The sequence below is a fragment of the Mytilus trossulus genome, chromosome 7 (genome assembly GCF_036588685.1).
Source record: "Mytilus trossulus isolate FHL-02 chromosome 7, PNRI_Mtr1.1.1.hap1, whole genome shotgun sequence".
Lineage (NCBI taxonomy): Eukaryota > Metazoa > Mollusca > Bivalvia > Mytilida > Mytilidae > Mytilus > Mytilus trossulus.
This window is the reverse complement of record NC_086379.1, coordinates 65,503,395-65,525,379: the sequence shown is the minus strand read 5'-3', so window position 1 is coordinate 65,525,379 and position 21,985 is coordinate 65,503,395. Positions and strand designations below refer to the sequence as shown.

The following is a 21,985-nucleotide window of genomic DNA, read 5'->3' as shown; positions in this document are numbered from 1 at the left end:
TCACCACACATAATGAGTGGTATAGTATTGTGTCTTGAATATATACCTGAGTCAGGGAGAGAGTTGAGATCACCACACATAATGAGTGGTATAGTATTGTGTCTTGAATATATACCTGAGTCAGGGAGAGAGTTGAGATCACCACACATAATGAGTGGTATAGTATTGTGTCTTGAATATATACCTGAGTCAGGGAGGGAGTTGAGATCACCACACATAATGAGTGGTATAGTATTGTGTCTTGAATATATACCTGCGTCAGGGAGAGAATTGAGATCACCACACATAATGAGTGGTATAGTATTGTGTCTTGATTATATACCTGAGTCAGGGAGAGAGTTGAGATCACCACACATAATGAGTGGTATAGTATTGTGTCTTGAATATATACCTGCGTCAGGGAGAGAGTTGAGATCACCACACATAATGAGTGGTATAGTATTGTGTCTTGAATATATACCTGAGTCAGGGAGAGAGTTGAGATCACAACACATAATGAGTGGTATAGTATTGTGTCTTGAATATATACCTGAGTCAGGGAGAGAGTTGAGATCACCACACATAATGAGTGGTATAGTATTGTGTCTTGAATATATACCTGTGTCAGGGAGAGAATTGAGATCACCACACATAATGAGTGGTATAGTATTGTGACTTGAATATATACCTGAGTCAGGGAGAGAGTTGAGATCACCACACATAATGAGTGGTATAGTATTGACATCTGTAGTTCCCAGTTTGTAGCTTTGGATTGTTTCTTCTGTGATCTTCTTCAGTTCATTGACTAACATCATTGTCTGTATGAGTTTGACATCTGAGAATTCTGGATCCCAGTGAATATGAGCAGTAGATACCATTACTGGCTGACGTATCTGGTTCTCTTGAGGGTGTACTGTAATGAAAACAGTTAGGTTAATATGGCAGATAAATTTTAAAACAAACTATAAGAAATTTACTGAAGTGATTCCAGTTTTTAATGAAGCAGTTGTAGTGTCTTATTACCCCTGTTGACAGAGGCTGCCTCAGTGTGATATACAATTCCCCTGTTGACAGAGGCTGCCTCGGTGTGACATACAATTCCCCTGTTGACAGAGGCTGCCTCGGTGTGACATACAATACCCCTGTTGACAGAGGCTGCCTCGGTGTGACATACAATACCCCTGTTGACAGAGGCTGCCTCGGTGTGACATACAATACCCCTGTTGACAGAGGCTGCCTCAGTGTGACATACAATATCCCTGTTGACAGAGGCTGCCTCAGTGTGACATACAATACCCCTGTTGACAGAGGCTGCCTCAGTGTGACATACAATACCCCTGTTGACAGAGGCTGCCTCAGTGTGACATACAATACCCCTGTTGACAGAGGCTGCCTCAGTGTGACATACAATACCCCTGTTGACAGAGGCTGCCTCAGTGTGACATACAATACCCCTGTTGACAGAGGCTGCCTCGGTGTGACATACAATACCCCTGTTGACAGAGGCTGCCTCAGTGTGACATACAATACCCCTGTTGACAGAGGCTGCCTCAGTGTGACATACAATAATACAATACCCCTGTTGACAGAGGTGTGACATACAATACCCCTGTTGACAGAGGCTGCCTCAGTGTGACATACAATACCCCTGTTGACAGAGGCTGCCTCAGTGTGATATACAATACCCCTGTTGACAGAGGCTGCCTCGGTGTGACATACAATACCCCTGTTGACAGAGGCTGCCTCAGTGTGACATACAATACCCCTGTTGACAGAGGCTGCCTCGGTGTGACATACAATACCCCTGTTGACAGAGGCTGCCTCGGTGTGACATACAATACCCCTGTTGACAGAGGCTGCCTCGGTGTGACATACAATACCCCTGTTGACAGAGGCTGCCTCGGTGTGACATACAATACCCCTGTTGACAGAGGCTGCCTCGGTGTGACATACAATACCCCTGTTGACAGAGGCTGCCTCGGTGTGACATACAATACCCCTGTTGACAGAGGCTGCCTCGGTGTGACATACAATACCCCTGTTGACAGAGGCTGCCTCGGTGTGACATACAATACCCCTGTTGACAGAGGCTGCCTCGGTGTGACATACAATACCCCTGTTGACAGAGGCTGCCTCGGTGTGACATACAATGCCCCTGTTGACAGAGGCTGCCCCGGTGTGACATACAATACCCCTGTTGACAGAGGCTGCCTCAGTGTGACATACAATACCCCTGTTGACAGAGGCTGCCTCAGTGTGACATACAATACCCCTGTTGACAGAGGCTGCCTCAGTGTGACATACATTTTCCTACTATAAGGTGTTCCTAATAATAAAAATAAAGTTCATGAAACAGACATGGTCCTCTTTCACTGGTATCACCAGCTTCATATAATCTGATCAATTCCTTTGTATATCTGGAAAAGTTTACTGGATCTCTGTTAATTTCTTCAATCTTTAATTAAAAACTTTGTATCTGTTTTCACACTGAGAAATAGTTTTACTGTTAAACAATCAACTAAATTAGTCAACATTTGCTGATCTAGGGGGCTCTGGTTCCCGATGGTTGATTAAATAAGGAATCTCTGATCCCCCCTTATAAAAATTCTGGATACGCCACTGATCAACTATGTAATAGGTTAATATTGGCTTCAATGCAATGCAACCTGCTAAAATGATGAAGCCAGCCTACTTCAAACATCATTTTCATGTTGATGATGTTGAATACTCAGTAAATGTTTTAATGCAGAAAGAAGTTTAATATTTAGTCAACTATGAAAATCCATTCCATTCAATGTATTGTATACAGACTAGTAATTTACTCAAACAAGCTCATTTTATAACAAAACGAAGTTATTAGCCTTTATTTATACAATAGATCAAAACCTAATTGATCTGAGAGAAACAAACATTAAAGAGTTTTATACATAGATGGTTTATGAAGCGTATGGACTGATTTATAATGTTGTTGGAGATACGTTGTAATACTTCATTGAATTAGACAAAGGCTGTATAGCAATGAGAACTTTTAAGAACATTAGTAGTGGCATAAATATGAAATAGTCATTAGTGCTCATCCCATTGCTATAATTAATTCTCAATGACAATATTCTTTTACAATGACAATGTTCCTTCACAATAACTTCTTCAGATATTTAAACCATGATGGGGATCTCATCAATATTTATTTTCTTCATAACAAACAGCTGAAGACAAACAGCCGATACATTAGTTTTGTCAATCAATATACCTCGTGGTGAGCCCATGAATATGTTGATTCTCGTTTCATCAATATTTAATCATTGAAAATGCTTAATGATCATAGAAATTGTGTGCCACATGACCTAGTTTCACATCCATTGGTTTTTCCCGTATTCTCTTGAGTAAAACAGATAATTTGCCTTCTCAATGTTATTATTTTTAAATGATATATTTGGTTTCGCCTTATGCCTTTTAATGGACTTGTATAAATATTTAAAGTTTATAATTATAAGGTAATTCAATAGAGATATGTGTTTTGTATTACACAAGGGTAAACTATCATAACAACGGTTGTTTATCTATCTTTGACAAAAGTGTCAATACAACAGGAAACATAGTTGGAATCCCTTTAAGGAAATGTAAAATTGTTATCAAAGAAAAGATTATATTTAGATTTTTGTCATTTTAATAGTCGCATTCTGGGAAATGAATACCTTATCAGTGTTTAAAGAGTTATTTATTAAAAAGACCATCGGAGACACCAACTGGTACAACATAGTCTGTCAATTTTCATTCTAATCATTTCCAATAACAAACAAAAGTTAATTTTATCCCTCAGTAACAATCCCAATAAAATTTGAAAATCACGGCCCAGGCAATTCAACAAATCTATGGCTTCCATGAATTATTTCTTAAAAAATAAACATGATATTGATATAGTAGTTATAAAATGATACAAGTCTTCTTAACCAGTTCCTGTCCTAAATATGAATTAATTTCTAATGTCATTTTAACAAAGCACGATGTATGACTGAATATGGTATTACAGTCTCAATAGATAGTTATTATTTTAGAATCGTGACACGACATATATAGTTTATGGCATAATCCTATACTTTCATTTGTATTTTAAGAAATAATATCAAGATGATGACATCTTCTCAAATATCATACAGGCTAGCGTAACATCCAAAGAAAATAGTTGTTTTAATGTCACACAAGGGTTTTAATGTCACACAAGGGTAAGAGAGGCTGACAGGTACTTGTGTTCTGTCTGACTATTTTGTACCATAGTTTAAAGCTGTTATTGTAACATTATCATATTGCTTAATATATAGGGGATGAACATTTACCTTTTATTACTTTTCTCTAAGTTTTAGCTAATTTACACTTTCTAAAACAGTAGAGAAATTATTTAGCTTATTTACACTTTCCAAAACAGTTGATTATTTTTTATGATCAAGATGTGGTTTGATCTCAGTTTTTAGTTGGTCAATTTCAATTATAATGTTCAATTTTCTGGCTTAACCCAATTTTACTATTGTGAAATTAGGAAAATAGGGTGATCATGACAGATGAAGTCATTGTTTTTACATTAAAGCTGCGTAAAAAATGGTTGAAAATCTTTGGTTAATCTTCTTCTCCAGAAGAATTTAATATGGATTGATACATTGACAGCATGGAATCACATTTGATTAATATCAAACTGGTGAGTGTTACAACACGTCAAAATGTCAATAAGTAAACCCTACTTTTAACGCCCCAGTGTTATAGACTATGTGGGTTTTTAATCAGAGATGCAAACTGTCACACTGAGCAGAACTTGAGGATATTAGCTGCTGTAATATGAGGTTTAAAATTACCATTCTCATAAGCTCCTTCCTTGGTTTCTAACAGTGCTGCCAGGCCAATGTTATCCTTTGTCATTACACGATTCAACATGTCATCCGAACCTTCAGCGTTTGCCATTGCTAACTTGTTAAATTCTATCAAATGTTCTTTGACCAGTGTAAATCTGCAAAGAAATGTCAGAGCGATTAATTTTGATGCCTATATAATATTTTATTAAAAGACTTTGTAAGAGTAAAAAACAATCTGTCAAATCCAACAAATTCATGTAAATTTCAGATCTGCTTATATATCATTACAGCTATGGTACAACTTTCAGTTGTTGGAAATAGAAATAATACAGAAACCCATCAATTTTGGCTTGAATCATATCATTATTCACAAGGATTCACAAAAAATCAAGGAAATCCATGTAATAGTATAAATTTTAATGAACAAGGAACTAGTACATCTTCAGATGATTTTGGTGATAAGATTAATGTTAAGTATGACATTTCATACCTAAATATGTTAACGCCTTTTTAAACTTCGTCAAATCCTGTTTTAACATTAACATAAATAACAAGTTACTTTTGAAACAAATTGTGTTCCTGACTAACAATATTTCATTTCATATAAGTTAGTCTTATCATTTAATTAATGAATTCAGCATGTAATGGATTAAAATAAGAAGTGCTATGTTAGGAAATACAATTTGCCATGCTTATGAAATTCACATGCCAAGTTATCTTGCTTTTCTTCAATCTCATTTCAAAAGCTCATTAACTTGCATAATCTCATTTAGAATCAGATAGACAAACATACCAATTCATAATAGGTTTCTGACAATTCCTTAAAAAATATTTGGCTACAATTTAATTTGGATTATATTTCAATTACGTGAAATATTTGACGGGTACATGTATTACTAGATCCAATTCTTTTCTATAATTGTAATATCCATTTGTATAATGGTAATTACAGAGAAAATGCAGTTTTCCAATTTCTCCTATTCTATAAAAACAATACCAGACACACTTGACTGATAGTATGTAACAGGTTTAAATTAAAAGATGTAAAAACCCTATTTGTCTTGTCAAAATCAGTAATGAAAATTGTAATTACTTTTGCAGTTTTTGATTTCAATTAAATACCATACAAACACTGATGGCATGGCATTTATAATAAGTTACAGGTAAAGTTGTGATTTTGATGGATGTCTGTTATCCTAAAGCTTATTCTTATATGATGTTGACCTTTATCGTCCTTCCCTACGCCTATATCACCCTGCTCTGTCGCTCAGTAATTCACGTATCAAGACTTCAAAACGAGACCAGGCATTATCAGCGACGTCACAATGTGAGAGGAGAAGTTATCAGCGACGTCACAATGCGAGAGGAGAAGTTATCAAGCTTGCTTTCGTCAAGCGTAAAACTGTCCTAGGGAGAGAGAAAACGACAATTAATAGAACGATAAACAGATAATCGTGTTTTCTACGTATAGATATCGTAAAATATCAGCCGCTCGACACAATGTGAAACTTTTTAGCTCGTTCGCTACGCTCACTCGCCAAAAAGGTTCACATTGTGGCTCGCGGCTAATATTTTACGATATCAATGTGTAGAAAACCCGATAATCTATACTTATCAATACTTTCCCTTTTTTGCTGGGTTGATGTCTATTCAATGTATATTCTCTTTTGATGTCTCATATGTTATAGGGAGTCAATGCCGGAAAAGGGCAGTACCTGTTTTTGGTGTCTCAGTCAAAAATTGGTAAGAATATAAAAGGGACATGTGGAAAGAAGTCAATGAGACATATATAGACTAAAGCTAAGAGACCAGAAAAGAACATCTTCATATCTTGGTCAATTTACAAATATGAGCATACAGCAATGTTTTACAATAACAAAGGACACACCTTTTTCTCAGTTTTATAATGAATAGTTTCTCATTTTTGATAGACTTAAGATTGTCCTTTTAAATTTGTGACAATTTATCAATTTTACTATCAGAAACAAAAGACAACTGATGTTAATGAAGGCCGGGTGATACAGATCTGACTCTTTCAACAAAAATTCTAAAGAGCAGATACACTCATAAGTCTTGTACATTTTAGTATTAAACTGAATCAACTTTAACCATAATAACTTCTATGAAAAGACCACTGGATCCTGTCTAAAAGTATTTTTTCTAAAAATCCATAATCTCCACTGGATTTCTGTTATATGTTCATGTCTACATCAGACATAAATCAGGGGTACTAAAACCTACTTGTTAGTTCTGTAGAATATGGCACATCCATCAACATGTTTTCTCTCTGATTCTGTCATGGTTCTGGCTCTAGACTTTGCTGAGAATATTCCATCATATCCAATGGCTTTGAGATCTGGAAGGAAGAAGTTGTAGAACTGATCTGTCTCTACTTCCTGGAAAAGAAAGCATAATATTGCAAGACTTTGACTTTATACAGCAATTTATACAGAAACAGACATTCATAACACTAAACCTTATAAAACTTTGAAATATGAATGTTATAGCTAACCCAGACAGATGACATAATCTGATAATGCCCGTACATTTCATTATCATAAAAAAAACACAGATTTTCTAGACTCAGGGTGATTTAAAGCTAGAAGGATTGAAGAGACACTGAATCTTACCAAATGAACCAGGTAAAAAATGTAACTTTTTTTTTTAACATTTACATCTATTGTTCTACATTAGTAAAGCTAAACTCACGACAATTTATGGAATTAACTTTTATCTGACCTTTCTAAAACATCTGCTTTAGACATATACATGTACATGTAACATTGTGTCCAAAATAAAAAAAAATCACATCTGCCCAAATGCAGAACAGGTCTTACGTGTCAAATCAGTATAAATGAAATTGGTTGACATGTGCTACTGACATATTTATTCTATAATAAGCTATTTATTTATCTCCTATAGTGTTTTTTTTTCATCAATCTGCTCATGTTCTGGACTTTTTAATTTTTTGTTATATAATCCAATTTAGACAATTTTGACTGTTTATTCAATAAAAAAAACTTCACTTAATTAAAACTGGAAGAAGTGGGATATCTATAAGGCTTTTGCTCCTTTTCTGCCTTGATTGTAAGGCAAGTTTAAGAGATGAGTGAATTTCCCACCCTAACACCCCATATACATGTATCTTTATTTTAATACCTGTGTGTGTGTATTCTATCTGAAGGTTATGGGAAAACAACTAATTCTCTTATAGCGTGCATATACATGGAAGTGACATGTACGTTAACGACCATTTGTCTCACGATATTGCATGTACGTTAACAACAAAATACGTTAATGATCTATTACAGCAGAAAGTTAAATATACATCTAATACAATGTGTGATTCTTTGTCATGAGAATGGAGTAGGAAAAGTCATGCCATGCCACATGTAATCATATTTCTAATTAAGTCAAAAATAACACTGCATTAAAAATGTACATGTTTGATATTAAGGTCCTAATAAAGTCATTTATTCCCACAATGAAAAAATAAAATATTGATATGAACATTAATCCAAACTCTACGCAAAAAGTACATTTGGGTCTTGAAATTGTTGAATGTTTGTAAAAAGTCTTTAATTTGTTTATAATATAGACTTGTCATGACCTTTTCATAAGAATACTACAATGGATAAAATTGACTTTGTTGAAGACTTTTGTTATAGTTGTATAATTTTCCTTTAATGAAACAGTTGTGTACGTTTTTACTATAAAAATCTAATTTTTACAATTTTTTCGTGATATTTTGATTTTCAGTAAGATTGAATCTACAATGATTGAACATATGTGACATACTACAACTGGTATACAGTAACAGCTTGCCATTCCATGTTTTACAAGAAAAACATTATATATGATATCTTAAAATAGCAGAAAATAGTATGAGGTTTATGTATATGTATGACTTATAACAAAGAAAAAGGTTTTGAGTAATTCTTTAATTACATAGTCTCTTTTATTTGTGGCCAGATAAGTTTGACCATAAAAGAAATAAGTTGTGATAATTTTAACCATTGCCATAAAAAAAAATTGGCTATGGCCAGATAATTTTAATCGTAATAGAAATAGGTTAAACATCTTGTAAGAATAGATATTGGTTGATATACTCTCAATATTACAAAATTTCATCAAAAAAAAAACTTGCCAAAGACTTGTTTACTTTGAAGTTAAACAACTGGGGTTTAAAATTAGCAATATCCAAATCTCAGTCATTATGAAGCCTATAAATCTCTATTTTGTGGATATTTCTCACTTCATTCATAATATTGCAATTTATTCATAATATTTAATATTAAAATAGTATGTTCGTCATTTTTCTAAATAATTCTAATCTTTTGACTGTTCGAGTAACAGCAAATACTAAAATAGACCCAAACTTCAAAAACAGCACACCATATCTGAGGACAATAAACCAGAAATGGTACACCTTATCCCTGAGAAGTTAGTATTAATTTGCCTTTTACAGTAAATTACCTCAGGTCACCACTTTTTTAGAGAACATGTTATAATATATTCATTACTAAGGAATAATCTACTAGGTCACCAGTCATAAAAGCCAACTTTTAAATAATACTTCTATTAACATAGTATTATTCATTGTGTCTGTACTTATCTATATATGTTATCATTATTCAAGGTTTTTTGTGCAGACATTTGAACACAATTCTTATTTCATATCCTTTGTGACAGCTATGTTTAATTAATCATTAAATATAAAAAGATATAAATTTAAAATAAAGTGGGTTAATGAAGATGTCATCTGGCAAAAGCTTTCTCATCAATATTCCTTTGTCTTTAAAGAATTAATTAATGGTCTATTAAATTTATAATATAAATCAACATGATTTTTCATATTCTAATGTCATTTTGTATGGTTAATCAATATTTGTTGGATAATTTGTTATATCATTTTTGCCATTATTGACAAAGAACTGATCATATCATTAAAGCCTACATATGGAGTATTTTATGCCATTTAATTTCTTATAAAGTTAGTGACCACTAGGTCAACGAACCCCATAACCAAACCAGGTTACAATATGTTTCTTACAGACTTGTCTCAGTTAAAAGTGATAACAAACTTCAATTATGGATTGTTTTGAGAATAAACATGATTTGTGTATAGCTGAAATTTTTTCTGCACTAGGTCAAAAGTCTGGCCTATCAGTCACAAAATAGAATGATATGTATCAGTTTAACATTCTCTGAATTCTTTAATAAATATATAACAGCTAACAAAGGTACACATCTGACATATTTTTGCAGTCTTTTCCATTTTACCTACTTTCCTTGTTTAGGGCCTGACTTAACACCCTCAGTCACTAGCAATACAAGGTGTAGTGTTTTGTGGGCTGATGTTCATATTTTTGTTTTTGTTATGTTGCAATGGTGGTATTAGATTGACAACTTGGTATCTCCATTTTTTTTTAATATTTATATTGTCTAAGACCAAATAATGTATATCTAGGAAGCCTTTCTGTCTTTTTTTAAGTCAACATTTGTTGTTGGGTTGCTCTGACATTGAAAAATTACCAAATCTTTAGCATAAGATTTATAGCTACCAAAATAAACATAATCTTATTTAATATTATGTAATTATCTTCAAAGTTAAATAAATATTCTGCTCATTTTTTTGTGGTTTCCTGTATCTTTCAAGTTTAATTTATTATAAATTAGACATGATTTTCGGCATGCAAATATCTTCTTTTTTTTGGTATAATCTGTCGTTCATTTCCTGATTTTCTAATTTTCTAAATGACAAAATAATCATGCTGTCTTTTACTCAATCAATGTGACACTTTTTTGAGGTTGGTCTACAAAAATAGCATTTTACTTGTATCTTAATTTCATTTCACATATCTTTAATATGTCTTTTTAAGCATATCTAAGTTACAAGTTTTAATTTTCCGTCCCCCGTCTTTAAAAAAAAATTGAATGTAAATTAGAAATATGTCAAAGAGAAAACAACCCACCATAGAGCAGATAGCATAAAGAATACATCTATATCAATTTATTTTGTTGTTCTTTTAAAAAAAAAAAAAATCTTTCCATTAAACAATGGAAACATGTTGTATAAATTCATGTCAACTATCAAAACAAAGGAATTCAGTTAAAAGATTTAAAGTGGCTGAACAACTGTTGATCATAAATATCGTAACAGGTTGTTTTTTCCCTTTGTTTCTTTGTTCTCTCTATTTCTTCCTGATTTAGATTATCCAACTCCAATTGACTTGATAATAAACAAGATCAGGATGTTTTAAGTCCTACTTAATATTAATAACTATTTATCCAGGAAGTCAGATCGTTTACAGGCTTTTCCAAAATACTTCAAAGTGAATACATACATACAAACACTCAAATAAAAAACTCGATTTTACATTTCAATAACTTTTGAAGGTCAGTCAAGTAACCGAGAAAAATTAAAACCCCCTAAAAAACGTGTAATATAATGGCAGCAAATTTTCATAAATAAGGAGACCTTATAATGTACAATTTCACTATAATACGTTTATTATTTATTGCAGAATAATATTATGTAAAATATTTGTAAGCCTGATAAAGTCGACAGAAAATTTCATCTTCCATATTAAAGGACTGCATAATGAAATGACTTTCTAAAGCAGTCTTTACCACAAGTTCTACAACCCAGGCCAGTAAAAATCTTTAGTGGTAAAGAAATCATTTCCAGCAAATCATTCATAAAAGATATTAAATATGAAATACATGTATATAAAGAGTCTTTATAAGCCTTCACAATAAAACTGGTGCAAAAAGTGCAGATTTTAAATATAGAGATATTATAAACATTAATTTTAACACTATTCACATTTATTTTAAGATGAAAGTTGACAAGAAAAATTAAAAAACATCGAATTCATTATTTCTTTTTAAAAAATATATATATATATATTATAACGAGAAATGATTTTTTTAAAAGAAATAAAGAAATAATTTGAACAATTTAACATTTCACTAAAATTATATCTCACGAAAATCAAAGTCATTGTTTACAATCAAACAAGTCTAAATCATGGATAAGTAAAATCACTTATAAAATAAAGCCTGATTATTTTTGATCACTTCTGTCAATTTGTCGAAACAAACATATCCATGCTTGAAAACAATGTTTCAACATGTGCTGACTAAAAGTCGAGGCTTTTTGCTCCCATGAAGTCATGTATAAAACCACAGGTTCGAAATCTTCTTAGCAATTTAATAAGGATTTATATACAATTGTAATGCAAATGCACCTGGGTTTCCCAATTTTTTTATATTTTTTTTCTTTTAATAAAAAATCAATTCTACCTTATTTATCTTTCTTGAAGAAAACTTTATAGAAATCTGATTAGAGAAAATTACAGGGATCATATAACGAGCACAAATCAATAATGATTAGTAGTGTTGTTTTTATCATATCATTTTTTCCTTAAGATTCTGAAGTTGTTATGGAAACATCTACATAGTATATAATTTCCGTGAAAATTATTGAATCCCATTACCATGTAATGTGAAATCTTAGTTGGACCATCACTACTTGTAACAGATATCAAATTTAAAAATCTAATATCAAAGATTTAAATATGAAAACGAAAACTTAAATCTTGTAGGTTACAATAACATATCTTTTGAAAGATATCTGAAATTCTATATATAATTGGGTTATTTTTCTTATTGATCTTTATAATAAAAGGTCTAATTATGGACTTTGTTTTGGGTAATACCAATTTTGTAGGCGTATCTTTGTTAAATGTTTTCACAATTTGATTAGAATGTTGATGATTTTAGAGGTTGAAATATAGACACCTGTTTATGGTTGTAGACTGCAAGTTGACACCTACTTTGGCTATTTATGTTATTGGGTTGCTGTCTAATTGACACATACCCCATATCTTTATTTTATTCATGATATCTAGGTAACAATGATATAGTTTTTGTATTGACTTTCATTTACATCCAATATCATATCAAACAAAGAATATATAGCAAGTTAAAATTCATTTAGACAATGGTAAGTCATTCATGTGTAAAATGTCAGTTAAAGAGACCTATATAGTTATTTTTGTATGTGCCTTTTGTTATTATCAATCACGTGTCTAGTACATTGTACTATGATTTGTAGTAACTTAAATCTCATCTTTCATTTTTTCAAGTCTCATTCAGATATAAAACATAATTTAAGGTGACAGGTATCCCAAAAGGCCAATAAAAATAAGAGTTTTTGTTTTCTGCCTCCCAGCCTTCCTTAAATTTTCAAGCCTTATCCCAATACATTTTACAGACATTTCTTGTTAAGCACTGTTAAAAATTCAGATATCCTTAGTTTTAAGCTAAGTTCAAGTCCAGAATATTTCACTTATAAGTCTTTGTTAAAACAATTTTTTTTTTTTACACCTATCTTCTTCAGACGAGAAAAAAATACAGTATTTTTTTTGGCCTTATTGTCAATCTCCAGATGTGATCAATCTATTATTTGTTAATGCTTTGATCTGAACCTCAACACAAAATTGAACCAGAGTAGTATATGGAGGTTCAGTTTTACTATAAAAAATATCAATTTTTCATTTTAATTGGCCTCTACCCAAAACCTGAGTAGTCATACAAGAATAAATGTTAAGTTACCACAGACAATAAAGAATGTGCAGCTTTGCAGAATTATTCTTAAATAACTTGCAGTCTCATTTTACTTGGCCTCCACCCATGTAAGTTCTATAATGTAGGTTATAAGGGTGATTAAAACTTCTGTGAAGTGTCAATTTATCTGTCCTCTTCTCAACAAATAAAACTGAAACCCTCATTTAAGCATAAAAATTTAATAACATTTTTGCTGAAAACTTGTTACTTCTCTTAATATTTTGCACAAACCAAATACCAGTTCTATATGATTTTTAGTTACTCTGAACCTCACCTAAGTTTGATAAACAAGTTTACAGCCAAATAAACCTCTTTTTTGAGTCAGGGTCTGGTCGGTATGGGAGTAACAAAATGTGAATTTTCCACTTATTCAAAATATACAAAAATCTAAAACCACCCACAAAAAACATATAAATAATATTTACACAAACTATAAAAATTAAAGACCATGAAAAAAATGACTTTTCTCCCCGAAAGTAGTACATGTAAACAAGTGCAAGCTACAGGCCTAAGAATGTAATTTCCCCATTAGGACAATATCAACTATACATACACTATAAACAGTGCAATATATATTTCTTGTTGTATCAACTTATTGACAGGTCTTATTTGTAAATATAATAATGTTTACCACCTTCAACTTTGCACTTTTGTTTATCCATATTTAATCTTTAATACCACTTAGTACATCAGTCCTAAAGGGATTACCACAAGATGTGAAGATCCGTATAATCCTTATTAATCCTGTGTATTATAATCACAGTTAATGTGATTTCATTTTATTCTACTTTACATATGTCATTATGTGCCTAATTTTTATTTCGGATTTATGTTATTTGATAAGTAGTTACAAGAACATAAATTTCTTTGGACCAGTTTTTCTCTCTCTTTTTAGCTGATGGCGAAAACAAATTTGAATTTTATCTATTACTATATGTTTACCCTCAATGATAATTTGTATTGTCTAACAAGTTAAATTTTCATAATTTGTGGCGGAATTTGTAGTCACAAACTTCATCTCATGTACAAATGACAAAGTCCATACCCCAAAAAAACAATTGATAGAGAATTTAAACAAGCCTTGCAAACTACAGTCGTTTGAAGCATTCGATGCAAAAAAAATATTAGAATTTGTAACATTTTACAAACTATGTTCTAAATCTCCTATAAAATTTTGCATTTTAAAACTTTCACAGCATTATTTTTGTTTAGAATTTCCTGAAATCGCAAAAATTAAAGTCCTATTTTTGTTTCTGATTGAGAAATCACAATCATAAATGCAACGATTTTTTTTCCTGAATTTACAAGCAACTATTTTGAGATTGTCTGAACCGTCATAGTGTATTATAACTCTCAGGTTGTTTGTGTATGTTTTTTTGTCTTTATTTACCTGTAGACATATGATGTCAGCCCCATAGTGTTTGATCTCATCCATGATGCCTTTCTTACGGAAATCCCAGTTGAGGGCCCATGATGGACAATACCCGTACAGTTGTCTGGTACAATACTTATCACACAAGACATTATAGCACATCACAGTGAACGTAGCTGAAAAAATATAATGTAAGAACTTATCATTACATAACTAAAAGACATAATAGCACATCACAGTGAACATAGCTGGAAAATATAATGTAAGAACTTATCATTACATAACTAAAAGACATAATAGCACATCACAGTGAACATAGCTGGAAAATATAATGTAAGAACTTATAATTACATAACTAAAAGTTGATTTGATGGCTACCTGTTTAAAAGAAAAAGTTTATAATTTGTTTGGTTATCAATTTAAGGTGACTTAATGTTTTGGCATCTTCACTAGCCAAGGGTAAGGATTCACTCTGCTAAGGGTGGAGAGGAGGGGAGTGGATCGTAACCCTTGGCTAGCAAAAATGATGTTTTGGCTGTTATGTTACATCCATTTTGTTGTTTTGCTTTTCAACATTTTATATTTTTGACTTTGTAAACTGTTTGTCTGATGAACTTTATTTTATATAAATATAGGAAGATGTGGTGTGAGTGCCAATTATTTATATGTTTATATGTGTTGCATGCACAAAATTCTTCATATTCCACATATCAAAACATTTAAAAAAAATTCTGAATAGCAGTTTTATTCTCGATCAGAAACATGGATTGAAAACTAATAATACAAAGCAAATTCAGTATGCATTTCTGATGGTCATCATTTTGACTATGGCTAAGAGCCATTACAAACATTGACTGATATTTCATTAATTACATACAACTATAAGAGGGAAAGTACAGTAAAATGTTAAAATTTGTACAATTGACCTAAATTAGCTGAATTCTAATAAATGTTACAAAAAATCCCATATCAATACATTTGTTAATGACAGATACAAATTATCATCTTGTATGTTCCATGTTTTTGTTTTTGGATTTACCTACAGGACAACTTTGTCACATCATGTTTTACAAGGATGTGGTTGTGGGAAAGAAAAAAATATTCTCGGACGTCAATTTCTAAGAAATAAAACACCTGAAAATCAACAACAAATAAATTCAAGGTCTTGTGCTAATTTTCACTTAACACGTGTCCCTCTCTTGTTTTCCTTTAAACAACAATTTATACATAATGTTGGATAATGCATGTAACAAGGATTTCCAGGAAAAAAGCAGGAAAAAATTATCACATGTTAACTATCCTTTTTCCCAGTTCTATGAAATAATTAATCCATTAGTTCTATCCTGGTAATATATTTCTTTTCTTCCCTGTAGCCCCTATATAGCCTATGGTAATCTAGTCCCTATATTGCCTCTGGTAATCTAGCCCCTATATAGCCTATGGTAATCTAGCCCCTATCTAGCCTATGGTTATCTTTTTTATTAAATTCGCTGAATTAAAAAAAAGTGTAATCCATGCAATCAATAATGCTGTGGGGTATTATCGTAGACCATGTTTGACTGCGGAAACATTTGTCTTAAGACATTGTAGTTTTTTAAATTTTTTAATTTCAATTTTACTAGTTTTTACTATTAACATATGTGATTAAACACTTGCTAGTAACTGTTATAAGAGTACAGAGTTTTGTGGGAAAGAGGATATGTATGTTTTTTACCTTGTACATTTGAAAGCCTAATGTTTAACACATCAAGTCACTGTTTTATTGTGACCTTTTTATTTCCTCAAAATGTCCATGACAATGTAATTCACAGTTAAAATATAATCAAACATTTTAAATTAATGTCTTTATAGTCGAAACGTGAGAAAAACGCATAATATTTTGTAATTTTGTAATAGTAATGTTTTTGTTTTTTAAGCGTTGTTTTATGATATATTACGTTCAATGATAAATGAAGAAATTATTCATGTAATAACAAGTACCGTTATGACATATAATTATATTAAATTCATACAATTGTATCAATTTACAGTTATGTAACTAATTCTAATTTATGGTCATGTGAAGGCATTTTAGATTGCATTCCAGTCATATGATTAATTTAGGTTAAAAAAATGTTTATGGTACATCTATAGTAGGTCAAAAATATTAAATCTGGCCCATTAAGCTTCCAAACAAACAAACAATCTCACATTATTATTTTATGGTTGTTAAACGTCCATTGTAAAAAAAGGTCATATATACCCAGGAGAGCAGACTGTTCATGATTATAAGAATATACCTTGCTTTGTGCTAGAAAGACGCAATGATCACAAGGCAAAAAGTTCAAAGACAGATTTGTCAACCTAATTCTCACTGAGTAAACAGTCTTTGGCTCTATAGACTTAATTGAAAATACTAGTCCTAAAGACTTGTTTTTGACCATCTTTCATATTACTATTTAAACATGAACACAAAAGAAGGAATAAAATGCATTAATAATAACATGTAGATTTTATAAGGGGATGTCACTTAACATAGCCAACCACATTAATAACATTCAACACTTGATTATCATATAGTAAGTCTTCAAGGACACATAAGGTACCCCTACACAACCACATTAAAAGAAAATTGATAAGATATTAACACCCTATTATTGTTACAAAAGATGTTACATGCATTTAATCACTACTCCTACATACATGTACTACTCCCCCATTTACACCACATGTGTATATAATTTCTTCACAGAAATCTCTATATTTCCACCAGTGTATAGTAACAATGTATTTTATGGCCTAATTACATGTATTCTATATTTTACAATAAAAACAATTGTTTACAAGTAATAAAACTAATTCTTTTTGTTTACCACTACTTCAAAGTACTTGACAGACTTTCATTGAGGAAAAACATGAGAAAAATATCATAACAACAAAATTGTTTTAACTGTGGACAAGATATATATACATGTATAAAAAGCCTGAATTAATATTGCTATAAAGAAAAATAGGATCAAAATTTCTCATCTATATATGTGCATCAATGTAAAGTGTATTCTGTATGTATGTTGCAAACAGGATTCAGATATGACACTGATCGAGAATGTTAGTATAAATGACCAATATGATAGAACATTTTAGTACCAAATATCAAGAAGCTTTGAAATTAAAAGCAATAGAGAAGTGTCAAATGGACGGAGGCAAACCAGTGTACCCCTTCATTTTGGTACAGGGGTGTAATGAATGTTCATCGACTAAGAGAGATTTGTAATGTTTGCAAAAACAATTGAATGCAAAGAGGCAACACCTTGAAGCACACCTCAATATTCTATTTTATCACAGGATCATTTAAGGACTCCACTTCACGCTAGTTCACCCACCCACTTTTAAGTTTCTATTTCTAGATATATTTTTTGGCAATTAAAAAGCAATCATGACTATATTTATATCTGCACATTTAACTTTGTAAGTAAACTTGAAGAAAAAAGTAAGGCGTCATCAGACATTGTATACAGTACTTGTACTATAAAGAGTCATTAAATAAAAGCCACTTTAAGAAAATTGTTGATCAAATTAGTTAAACCATGAGGCAGAACTTTCTAAGTAAAGCAACAATGACTAAATATATATATTTTTTTTATCAACATCTGATAATATCTATCCTTAAAATTTAAGTCTGCTAGTAATTTATGTATTAATAAGTAAAAAAATGTAAATTTGAGCCTTAGCCTATGAGTGAGTAAATTCAATGTTTACAAATCAAAGTTTTGAGATCTGAAGAAGATAGTCATGCATCCTTTATTTTGCTATTATGGTAAATAAGGAAAACTTTTCAAATAGCTGCTGAACAGGATAAAAAAAAAATGTAATAACTATCTCTTCCCTCAACAATTAGCCAGATTAAAACATGCAAATGTTAAAATGTAACGAAGATCATAAAAGTACACGGAACTAATCTCGCCTAATGTCTGAATAGAAATAATGGCATGTTTTTTTCTTATCACATTTAGAGTTATGAAAACTGTAACTGCAGAGGAATAATGGATCTTCTATGTCATCTGGTCTCTGGTGAAGAGTTGTCTCATTAGCGATCATACAACATCATCATATTTTTAAAATACAGAACGACAGATCTTTTCCAAATCACATTCTGAATCTAATTTTTGGAATTTCAATATCACAGAAGCGAAATGTCTACTTCATGCCATTGCTTGTTGTTGCATTGAACCAATTCTACTTTCAGGGAAGGGAAATTACTTCTATCAAATTAAACAAGCCCTGCTTTCAGAAAGAGACATAACTCTGTAGACTCACCTGTTGCTTTGGTCTTGTCGGGAGGTGACAGGAACATCCATTGCCTTTCTGGTGGGGCTGTGCTATTGACTACAATAGAAAAACAGAAAATAAATTGGTTTATAATTTTATTTTACTGAATTATATTTAATATTTTATCATTTTTTCTTAAGAACCTTAAAATCATTAGAAGAAGCAACAATGAGGTGGATTCTGAAGTATAAACTTGAAAGCATATTAAAAAAGTTATTAGAAGTCTTTTTTACCCTCTAAAAACTAGGTGAGTGACATTGTCATTCTGACATTTGATCTATTTGCACTAAGAAACCATGTGACAACGAATTAAATTATAATTTTTAATGAATGAATGATTATTTATAAGTGATGTATTTACTTTTGATTAGCCAATAGAAGACTGGATAAAGGAGGGAGAGTGGAAATACACAAGACTCACTTAAACCTCATATTTCTGATTTTTATAATTTAAAATTTGGAAAACCATTTAAGAATTTAATCTTTCGGCTACACTCAGTGACTTGAAGATCTGACAGAAAAAAGGAGCCATTCCTTTGCTTTGGATTTTGTAAATTTAAGCAAAACTAAAAGCACTATTAAACCAGCTTGGTTGTCACTATTTAAGTTTTCTTTGACAAGGCATACTTGATCCAAGACTTCAGTCAGTTGTCAAAATATTTTTTTCTCTCCCATAAACTTGGTCACAGAAAAAACTGCAAAATGTGATAAACTCTGCCAAGTTTTAGGAAAAATAGGCTGTGATTCTCTTCCATTCAAGTCCTCAAAGTTTTCTGGCAGTTTTCACTGTAAAAAATCCATCAAAAACTTTGACCAAGAAAACTTTGATAGTGACAATGGGCTTTTACATTACACATCATTTCTTTTCAAAGTTGATTCAGACAACTGCATATCTCTAAATAGTTTACTCAACCTTAATATATAAGTATTGTACTCAGTAACAGCCTGTTGTAACAGGGATAACAAGGTTTTTTCCTTTCTCTTTTGGGGTCAACAAAGTTGCATCTGACAAGCAAAAAACCCAATAAAAAATATACATAGAGATTACAACCATTTAAAGACATGCTGGTATTAGCCTATCAATTCCATAGACAGTTCCCGTATTTTTATAGATGCTTTGTCCAAATCAAATCATACCAGTAAAATAAAGCATTGATTTTTAGGTAAAACATATGAAAATTGAAATATCTCAAGGCTGAGTGACCTAATTCTGTATTCAACCAATCGATACATCCCGTCTTAATGTGAATACTTTAGGTGTACTAACCACAGCAGTTAATACTGTATTGTTCTCTAACAAATCATTAGAATTTAATGACCATTATTGTTCATTATCAGATCGACCTATTTCAAGTTCTTATATTATACATGGCATGTGATGTATGATAAAAGATTTAAATTAAGCAAGGTTTATGTCCTGAAATGTCTTTGATGGGTTATAAGAAATATAATTTCATTTTAATTTGCATTTAACAATTATTTTCACTATCATCTTCAGAGAGATCATAGGAACAATATATACAATCAATTTAATTAATTCTAATCGTTTAACATTTTACAAGGCAGCTGTACAAGACAATGTTCCTCCAGGCAGACATCAAATTCAAAGTTACAGAAAAATACGGTTAAGCTTTCATCTTTGATTAAACAATAACATATCCAAGCAAATTTTACCTCAGCTTATATCATAACTGTAGTAATCCATAACCAGTTAATGAAAATTCATTGTTAATGTTTTTCAGTAACCACATTAGCTTGAAGGTCGTAACATGTTTAGTATTGACACAAAATAGTAACAATGTCCTAAGAATTCACTGAGACATAAATACGATAAAAGGAGCAATGTTTGACAGTGACATTTGTACAACCAACCAGACCTAAAACCACCATCATCAGGCATAAATGAGGTCATATAAGTTTTGGAGCACAGTTTTCATACTCACTCAGAATTACATCAAAATACCAGATTTTTAGGACTAAGCCCCAAGACTCCAAATAAAGTTCATGGAAAACAAACTAAATGCATATCAAAAACACCCAATGGTCAACAAACCATCAATATAACTTGAACTGAACTAATTAGATATAGGAAGATGTGGTGTGAGTGCCAATGAGACAACTCTCCATCCAAATAACAATTCAAAAATTAAACCATTATAGGTTAAAGTACGGCCTTTAACACGGAGCCTTGGCTCACACCGAACAACAAGCTATAAAGGGCCCCAAAATTACTAGTGTAAAACCATTCAAACGGGAAAACCAACGGTCTAATCTATATAAACAAAACGAGAAACGAGAAACACGTATATATTACATAAACAAACGACAACTACTGTACATCAGATTCCTGACTTAGGACAGGTGCAAACATTTGCAGCGGGATTAAACGTTTTAATGGATCCAAACCTTCTCCCTTTTTCTGAAACAATAGCATAACATCACAACATAGAAAAACATACGATAAAATAATTGCATGTTTGCATATGCATAAAATAATGTCGGGTTTAGTATGACAAGTCCCCCTTTCCAATCCTTATCTATTTAGACCATATGAAAAATCCATCAAGCATTAAAGCAAAATCAAAAATGTTATGATACAGGCTATTAGTGATTTAGCCCATAATTATACAACACCCCCTACTATGAACCCAGGCCTTATATACGGCCTCTGTAGATATAACACTATTATGTTTGTAAACACTATTGTATTTAACTCAGGTATAATCCTTCAAGGTAAACTACTACTGTTTATACATTATGGATTTTTGCATAATAATTTTTACTTCAGCTTAAGTCACAAAGAAAAGTAATTACATGTTTAAAATTATGCAATTTTTCTAAAAATGAATAG

At 31.6% G+C, this 21,985-nt stretch overlaps 1 protein-coding gene across 6 annotated transcripts in view; it reads right to left on the bottom strand.

Moving 5' to 3' along the window:
* Positions 1 to 21,985, bottom strand: part of LOC134725588 (CCR4-NOT transcription complex subunit 6-like) — an 83,030-nt gene that overhangs the window by 6,857 nt on the left and 54,188 nt on the right. For all 6 annotated transcript variants that reach the window (XM_063589535.1, XM_063589536.1, XM_063589537.1 and 3 more), the window contains 5 exons: positions 19,123 to 19,191; positions 14,845 to 15,002; positions 7,062 to 7,216; positions 4,824 to 4,975; positions 668 to 892 (listed from right to left, as the gene is read on the bottom strand). In XM_063589535.1, the coding sequence (XP_063445605.1) occupies positions 668 to 892; positions 4,824 to 4,975; positions 7,062 to 7,216; positions 14,845 to 15,002; positions 19,123 to 19,191 (759 nt within the window). The remainder of the gene's footprint in view (positions 1 to 667; positions 893 to 4,823; positions 4,976 to 7,061; positions 7,217 to 14,844; positions 15,003 to 19,122; positions 19,192 to 21,985) is intronic.